This window comes from Phalaenopsis equestris, unplaced genomic scaffold (genome assembly GCF_001263595.1).
Source record: "Phalaenopsis equestris unplaced genomic scaffold, ASM126359v1 Scaffold233259, whole genome shotgun sequence".
Classification (NCBI taxonomy): Eukaryota; Viridiplantae; Streptophyta; class Magnoliopsida; order Asparagales; family Orchidaceae; genus Phalaenopsis; species Phalaenopsis equestris.
In genome coordinates this window covers 63,230-72,588 of record NW_018251210.1, presented here as the reverse complement: position 1 = coordinate 72,588, position 9,359 = coordinate 63,230, and the positions used below count along the sequence as shown (strand labels likewise).

At 33.3% G+C, this 9,359-nt stretch overlaps 1 protein-coding gene across 1 annotated transcript; it reads left to right on the top strand.

Annotated features, from left to right (window-relative positions):
* Nucleotides 1–543: 543 nt before the first annotated feature.
* On the top strand, nucleotides 544–8,167 carry LOC110038604 (triose phosphate/phosphate translocator, chloroplastic-like). Its single transcript, XM_020743492.1, is given in 14 exon segments — nucleotides 544–788; nucleotides 790–977; nucleotides 1,074–1,139; nucleotides 1,222–1,287; nucleotides 1,372–1,450; nucleotides 5,164–5,284; nucleotides 5,383–5,478; nucleotides 5,581–5,651; nucleotides 5,653–5,706; nucleotides 5,788–5,865; nucleotides 6,601–6,717; nucleotides 7,674–7,773; nucleotides 7,927–8,027; nucleotides 8,125–8,167. Coding segments are annotated over 14 exon segments (1,374 nt in total). The 5' UTR covers nucleotides 544–569; the 3' UTR covers nucleotides 8,143–8,167.
* The last annotated feature ends 1,192 nt before the right edge of the window (nucleotides 8,168–9,359 follow it).

Below are 9,359 nucleotides of genomic sequence, written 5' to 3'. Positions count from 1 at the left end.
ATAGATATCCAAAGCAAACCACATCACAACAAGACAATCCATAAGAAAAAAAACTTTCACCCATTCTCCAAATTATCAAAAAATTGAAAAACACAAGAGGAAAGCCATTTCATCGGAAAACCACAAAGGGATTACCATTCCATTGAAAAATCATCACTGATTGCTTATATAATAAAAGACATTCAATCCAAAAACTTACAACGCACAGTAAGTGAGGTCGAAATGAGGAAGAAGAGGTGAAAAGGCAAGCGAGAAGCACTCGAGTGAAAGAGGAGAGTGAGCCATCAACTAGGCATAACAGAGGTCGAGCGAGGAACGAAAGGTAAGCAGGTAAGTAGTTGAGCTAAGAACGCGGACCACAAGATTGATCACGCGACTGCATTTAATAAACAACCCCTATCACATCTTAGGATAAGCAGGTTGAATGTGATACAAACTTGCAGCGATTAAGCTGCCACAAACGCAACATTAATCTAGGATCGTCAGATTACATCGAGATTCATGCCCCCATTCTTTTTGGAGCAAAAAAAAAATAAAAACCAGAACCGAGACATCCTGCTTGTTGGCGCATGTTATCCCAGAAAGAGCACTTTAGCTTCTTCCTCTTCCCTATCCTATTCTCCTCCACCCAAATAATAGCGTTACCCAAATCTATCAAATCCAAGCGCTCTTACTTCTCCCCCTCTCCCTCTCTCTCTCCTCTGGCAATGGCTTTCACGGTTTTCTTCTCGGGTGCCGCTAGCGGAATCCCCGGACTCATCCGCCTTCAGCGATCACCGCGCGTTCCGAGCGGCCCCCCGACCCGCCGTTTTAGTCGGCGACGGCGGAAACTTCGTTTGTGGAAGACAGCTCCGCCCATTTCCCTTACAAGGGATACCTCTTTCTCTTCATCCGAAGATCGCCGGAAAATATAAGATCCTCCCGCCGATCTCCGCCGCAGCTTCGTCTTCTCCGGCCGAAGAAAGCGATTCTGCGGGGTGAGGTCCGTCTCATCCTTGAAGTGAAATTTTGTGTTCCCTTAAATAAAAGAATCTACTAATTTAATTTTTCTCCGCCGTTGGGATTTTTCTCAGGCAAGCGCCGGTGCCCTTAACCGTCAAGTACCAGGCTCTCATCACTGGGTCCTTCTTCTTCATGTGGTACGGCGTTCGAATATTCCGTTAAAGTGGCGTGTAATTACAGTGTGATGAGTGAGCTCTAACTACGTTTCTGCCACTGTAGGTATTTTCTGAATGTGATTTTCAACATTCTCAATAAGAAGATCTATAATTACTTCCCATATCCGTAGTAAGTATTTTCGTGGTTTGTTGCTGGACCAGTTGATGTTTTTTGATTGATGGACTGTCCGTGTTTGGTGTTATATACTGGCAGCTTTGTCTCTGTCATACATCTATTGGTAGGAGTGGCGTACTGTCTGGTGAGCTGGGTAGTTGGGCTTCCTAAACGCGCTGTAAGTTGTGCCGCCTGAACCCGATTGCATATGTACACCATCAAAAATTTGTTCGGTTCTGAATCATGTTCTTTCAATTCAGTTTGGATGGCTGGAAATTGGGTTTATTGAATTAATCTTTTGATTGAATAGCTGGAATCAGTAATATTTTATGTTCCTCTTATTTTAGAAAACTAAACAGGAAAACTTTTAAAGAGGAGCTCCATGAGAGACTATTCTATTTTTTAACATAATTGCGCTTATCTTCGAAAGGCCAGATCTCTTCAAAGTTTTGTTTGGAGAGGCCCATTTTTCTGTTTTTGCCATCGGTATTTATTTTTCCAAGTTCTGTTAGGCTTTTCCGAACTAACTTTTCTGAGTCATAATTTGTAGTAAAAAGGTTTTCATCTAAATGAATATTACTTTATTTAGTCCACTTGTCCGGCCATGAAAATAGTCAAAATATTTTCCCAAATGAAGAGCATTAGCTAATCCGTTTATTGGCTTATGAATTCTATGTGAATGATCATAACAGTCATGCTGTATTGAAGCCAGGCATTTGTATAGTTTTTTGGATGGTATTCATATGGCAGTTTGGGAATTACCTTATGGAGAGAGTTTAAAAAATTGTAGGAAAAATGGAATTGATTATTGTTGCGTGCAAGAAAATTTACAACGGTAGCTTGATAATTTATCTTAGCGGTTCCCGAAGATCCAACATACATACAGATAAATGAAAAGTAGTTTGATGAGACACCAACTTTCTTACGTGGAAAACCCTGGAAGAGGATAAAAATTGTGGGGTATGACCCAGTTAAAATAATCTACTATATAATCAGGAATACTGAGGACCACTTTTCACCTTGATTAGAGAATATGCAATTACAAGATCATGTTGAAATCATAACTGTTTTGAAATAATCTAACATATATAACTATTAAGGCTAGTTGAAGCAATTACTATTATTATCTAACTATAATAGTTATGTTTGGGCAATAACAGTCGTGGTTGCAGTCAAAGTCGTAGTTGACTATAGAACTTATAATTGATGGTTATGACAATCGTAGTAGAGCTACTATAGCCACAGTTAGAGACTATAACAACTGTATTTGGATGTAGAAGTCATAGTTGTAGGAGGCTATAATAGCCATGGTAATGTGATCAATGTTATAGATTGTGAGGATCAATAACGGCTGGTGGTCGATGGCGACTTTTGGTGATCTAAAGTAAATTCTTGTGGTCGGTGCCGATCTTGTGTGATGAGAGACAATCATTGGGACTTTAAAAATTAAACTTTAGTAGTCAGCTCACGAATCTCTTTTCATCTCTCCAAGTAAAGAATGAAGGTCTATCAATAGTTTTGAACAAGGGTCATTTTATTAAATTTGGTTAATCTATTCTCTCAGAACACTCCATTGGATTTTTTATCACAGACAATTTTTTTCAATATTTATGTGACTTTTATGACATCGTATTTGAATGATCTTGCATTCATTGGATTCTTCTCGTCCAATTTGAATATAAGCATGCCAAATTTTTAGATCATTTGACGTTTAATTGATTCACTAAAACATTTGACTACACTAATTATTTGATCTAGGTTGATTTTAACTCAAATTTGACCACTTTTAGTATCATTGAGTTTGTCTTATCAAGACACTCATTTTAATTACAAACTTGTTCAAATTAAGGTTTTAGAGATCTTGAATTTGAAATGTTTTTTTTATTTTTTATTTTGCTAAAAATGCTTCAAGTTTCATGCATGATGATAAGATTTCTTGATGATACATCAATTATTTAAATAATAATATAAAGTCTTAGATTGCTAATGAATTAATAGCGATCTATTGACACTCAGTTTAAGTACAAAATTGTTAAAATTAAGGCTTTAGAGATCTTGAATTTGAAATATTTGAAATGTTTTTTTTATTTTTTATTTTGCTAAAAATGCTTCAAGTTTCATGCATGATGATAAAATTTCTTGATGATACATCAATTATTTAAATAATAATATAAAGTCTTAGATCGCTAATGAATTAATAGCGATCTATTGACACTCAGTTTAAGTACAAAATTGTTAAAATTAAGGCTTTAGAGATCTTGAATTTGAAATATTTTTTTATTTTTTATTTTGCTAAAAATGCTTCAAGTTTCATGCATGATGATAAAATTTCTTGATGATACATCAATTATTTAAATAATAATTTAAAGTCTTAGATTGCTAATGAATTAATAGCGATCTATTGATTGCGTTAGAGATAAATAGTAGCTTGATATAACAATTCCATGATTTGAATTTTAGTCTTCATCAAGGTGATATGTTCACAAATAGATTTTTCAATATTTATGTGACTTTAATCACATCAAATTGGAATGATCTTGCACTGGTTGGATTCTTCTCATCCAATTTGAATATAAGCATGTCAAATTTTGAGATAATTTAACTGTCTAATTGATGCACCAAAGCATTTAACTACACTTTAAATATTTGATCTAGGTTGATTTGGACGGATCACTTTTAATTTCATTGAGTTTGTTCTGTCGAGGCGCTCAGTTTGATTATAAACTTGTTGAAAATGAGGCTTTAGAGTTTGTTCTGTCGAGGCGCTCAGTTTGATTATAAACTAGTTGAAAATGGGGCTTTAGAGATCTTGAATTTGAATTGAAAATGTTTTTTTTTTTGCTGAAAATGCCTCTAGATTCATGCCTGATGATCAAAATTTATAGATGATATATCAATTATATTGATAATACTATAAAGTCTTAGATTGCTAATGAATTAATACCAATCCATTGATGGCTTTAGAATTAAGTAGTAGCTTGATACAACAATGCCATGGTATGAATTTTAAACGTCACCATGGTGATATGATTACTCATTGCTCAGAGAGCTAGGCAACATCGTAGCCCTTACCCTAGTAAAGTAAGGTGTTTTGAGTGAATTGATTATTTCATATGATAAACTTATTTGAAGAATTTAAAGGGATTATCAAAAATAATTATAATAAACTTGTTAAATAGATTATCTTAAACAAAATATCCAAAAGCCATTTTAAACAAATTCAATAATCTCATTTGTACTATTGTATGACCAAAATTCACCATAATCCGTGTATTTTTCATTACTTGATTCAATTTTTACCTTCTCTTCATTTGTCTCCTTAAACCAATCACCTTTTATTTGAGCTTGACTACTTAAGAACTCAGAGCACTTGTTTCTAAGTTTGATCTATCATATTTCTTAGTTTTCATCTATTTTTCTCAAACATTTGATTCTCTTTTGACATCACCCATATCAAGTGGTCCTCATAAAACACAAACTCATCTTTGACATTTGAATATTGGCACTCTTCACTTCACTCTATACAATTTCTTGCCTCATCGCATGACCCCTATAGGGGAAAGTATCTTAATAGTAGCACCCACTCCAGAGGAATGGAAGGCCCCATGACCTCACTTTACCTTGCTTTTAACCTATTAAGCAAATACCTGGCTCACCATTAACAACTTACTATTTCATGGTGCTCTTCTCCATAAATTCATTGCAAAAATTATGTGGCAGTCAAATTTGCTGCATTTATTTTGCAGTTTTTTTACTTAGATGAAATTATTGTTCAAGTATTATTTAGAAATTTTGCACTTTGTGGGTGTTAAGCTTCACCGATTTGTCGTTAGAATTCTATCTCCAAGTAAATTTCAGCTTGCATTCTGACTAGAATTGTTATTTGTGTAGCCCATCGATTCCAATATTTTGAAATTGCTTATCCCAGTTGGGATTTGCCACGCTATTGGTCATGTCACAAGCAATGTTTCATTTGCTGCCGTCGCAGTCTCCTTCACCCACACAATCAAAGGTATTGTTAAAATGTTATTTGCTTCTCTACTGAAACAGAATTTGGAGTTGTGGAAAGAATGAGTGTAAAAAGTTCTCATTTCTTGTGATTCCTTTCAGCTCTGGAACCTTTCTTCAATGCGGCAGCCTCACAATTCATTCTTGGCCAGCAGATTCCCTTAACATTGTGGATGTCACTTGCACCAGTTGTGCTTGGTAACGTTTCTTTCTGATAATGTGTTTTGAAAAATTTATGGTCTTCATCTGATGGACTAAAATGATTTATTGACTGCTTAACATTACCCATGGATATCATAGGTGTCTCTATGGCCTCTTTAACTGAGTTGTCATTCAACTGGACTGGCTTTATTAGCACTATGATTTCTAATAATGATTTCTAATATCTCCTTCACCTATAGAAGCATTTATTCAAAGAAAGCAATGGTATCTCTCTCTTTTCCTAACATAATTTTTTTTTTCTGTTTCTTTCTGCCGTTCTTTGTTAAAACAATTTGATTTTTGCAGACTGATATGGACAGCACAAATTTATATGCTTACATTTCAATCATTGCACTGATCGTTTGCATTCCTCCTGCAATAATCGTAAGTAAATCTTCTGATACTGTTGTAGGAATAATTATTTCTGAGGTGTTACTTTCTTAATTTTATTATATGCTATGTTGGCTTACCATGTGGAGGGTTTAAGCTTGACATAATTGTAATCACGACACACAAAGGTATTTGCATCTATCTTTCTATCTATATATCAAAGAAATATCATGCTCGAATTATTTTAGAGAAGTCTGAAAGAACTGCATCGAGGATCTGCAAAGAGTTGGCTCTTCAATAGAGACTTGATGATATTTTTTGATTTATCATAGAAGAAAATTGTTTTTTTTCAGTGCCCATTCTCATAGATGTCACTGTAAGCATGAAATTTTCAGCCTGTTTTGAGAAATATGCTGCTCATAACCTAGTGATTCCAGCAGGTCAAAATTCAAAGTTTTGGTATTAAATACTTGTATTATATGAATCATTAGTATGAAAGTGTTCCCATGTAATGATTATTTAATTGCAGATTTGAATAAACTCTAAATTATTTAAGAAAATGTTTAATAGTTAATAGTGGGCCTTAAACTGCCTCAATCGTTTTCCGTAAAATTAATGGAGGAAAAAAAAAATCACATGAGGATATGGTTTAGAATGAAGGGAGTCAGACCTTGGTGGATCGCCGCACATATAGATATTGTGCAGATGATAAGAACATTGTTTTTTCATTATTGAGAAATTGCTGGTACATATTGTTATCCTACCTGATGATAAACATTTGAATCACAGTTTGAAGGACCTCAGTTGCTTCAGCATGGCTTCAATGATGCCATAGCAAAAGTCGGTTTAAATAAGTTCGTCACAGATCTGTTCTGGGTGGGCATGTTTTATCACCTCTATAATCAGGTAATTATCTACCTTGAACACACTTGAGACTTTTCTCTAGTTCTGATGTATTCTTGAAAGCTGTTATTCCAAATAATATTATGGTGGAGTTTTTTTGAACCAAATAAAAATGTCTAGAATCCAAACCATGTATTAAGTTTTAATTTTGTTTCTTAATGATAAAAATCCTCGCCAAGTATTTATTAATAAAAAGTATTCCATGTAGCCAATTATAATTAAGAAGGTATAAAGTCATTTATAAATAATGAGGACATAAGATCAATTAAAGATCTACACAATGAGCTAGTGAATAATAAGTTTTAGAGGTAACAAGTCAAACTGCAATTCATGTCGACCTTTGGAATTAGGGAGCTTGCCGCTTGAGCCTGAGTTCTTTCGGTAGTTATAATCTTAAGCTTACAATTGATAACTTGCATAATATGTGGTTTAGAAATTCCAGTTTATGGAAAATATTGAGTGTCAATTTTTGGCACATGAAGCTTCAGTGACCATAAACAATGTTTATCTTTGTCTTCACTCATTCCCTTTGTATGAATATGTTCATGTATATTGTTGCCAAATCATGTGTTTATCATGCTATTAATATTGAATTTTGTATCAAAGCCTTCATTAACATTTAATGAATTATATTTTTATCAATATTGCTGCTTTAACTGGCAGAATCCAATATGCTCTATAATAATCATTATGAGATATTATGAAAACTTTTATTGGCAACCTATCATACAAATTTCAATGAAAATTGATTAATAATAAATATAAAATTATTTCTTAGTTATGTTGAAAGGTTTTAAAAATGATGAAACATTATAATTCTGAAGTCAATACCTATGCCTTATTATTCAGACGGGTTCATTAAATGTCCACAGATTGGAATGCTGTTTTACTATCCTTTTTATGCTAAATATGATTATTTCTTCATTTTTAACGGTGATATTCTTTTCTTTATCACGTAGGTTGCAACAAACACTTTGGAAAGGGTGGCTCCTCTCACACATGCAGTCGGAAATGTGCTGAAGCGAGTGTTTGTTATCGGCTTCTCAATCGTAGTCTTTGGTATTCCCCAAGTTTTTTTTTTATAATTTTATTTTATTATGAATTTTTTTTTATTTATTAATTTGCTTCTTTTTTTTACCTTCATTCTTTAACTAATTTATTTAGAATATGTAAATCATTCAAAAATTGCTTCCAACACTTGATCTTGAACAGGAAACAAAATCTCAACTCAAACTGGCATCGGGACTTGCATTGCTATTGCTGGTGTTGCCATTTATTCCTACATTAAGGCTAAAATGGAAGAGGAAAAAAGGGTTTGTTGGCGTGCTAATATTCTAGTCACCATTTTACTGCAAACTATTCGTACTTCAATGACTGACGTTAATAGCTTCTCGACTTTTTGGCTTGCAGAAAACAAAAGCAGCTTGATGAGGGGTGATGGAAAGAGCGTAGAATAAAGAGTGTAGATTTTATTAGCAAGTGGAAACTAAAGGAGCTTTCGCAGGAATGGAAACCATTTGCTTGTTTACTCATTAAAACTCTTTCTTTTCTCTTTTCTTCTGTGTTTGATTGTTTTGTTTCACCCAGTTTGACTTGCAAAACTGTTACCCATTTTGCCCAACAGCAAATAGAACTTATTGCAAAAACCAAGAGAGCCAATAATCTGTCAGATGGTTCAGATTGCTCATCCTAGCACTAGTTCTAATTATGATTTATCTGATTGTGTTAGTATTTTGGCCGCCGCCTTTTTAGTTTCACGGCAATGAAGGGGTTGGCTGGTTCATTGGTTCCACGTGATATCTGCTATGGAATATTATTTCACTAATGTCTATCTGATACATGATATTAACATAGATCAGATATTTGTGCTCGAATGTGCAATACATTGGTTGAAACAAAGAAAAAAAATAATCAGATATTTCATCTAAAAGGCTTTTTAAATAGAAATTATTTGAATGATATTTCAGTCATATTTTATTGGTTAGTAGATGACGAAATAAATTGTATTCAGATATCAGGTATATGTCATCTTAAAAAGTGAATGAAAAAATTGTCATTTTCATTGCTTACTCTAAAAATCACTATACTGGTTAAGCAATATAACATAAATTAGACAATGTGATTGATAGAAAATGTGATTATCTGAATTTAATTAGTACGTAGATGTTATTATTGTCCAGACACAAATTGAAGAAATGGCGATAAATCTAGTTGTCATTTTTTATTATGTGTCACAAATGAGCCGCGAAACATGTAAAATTTTAGTGGCCAAGTTATAAAATTAAATTATTGGTAAACAAAATTGAGATGATGCATCTAAACATAAATCTAAACCCTAATTTTAAACAAGAAAGCATGTATATAAAAATGAAAGGTTAAGTGTTACATATGTAAATATGCAGGAAACGAGTGGTAAATTTTGGATTCAACACCGTTATCATGAGCTAAGAAATTTGAAATTATTTTCTTATGTGAAAAAGGGATCGTCGAAGGTGTAAGTATTATGAGGTTATTTTAAGTGAAAATTTAACTATTCAATATCTATTTTTAGTTGTGAACTTTAAAAACAAAAGTTGTAAGATAAATAATATAAAGAAACGTTGTCATAAAATTAAATGGGGGCAGCTAAAAGACAAATAAAATTA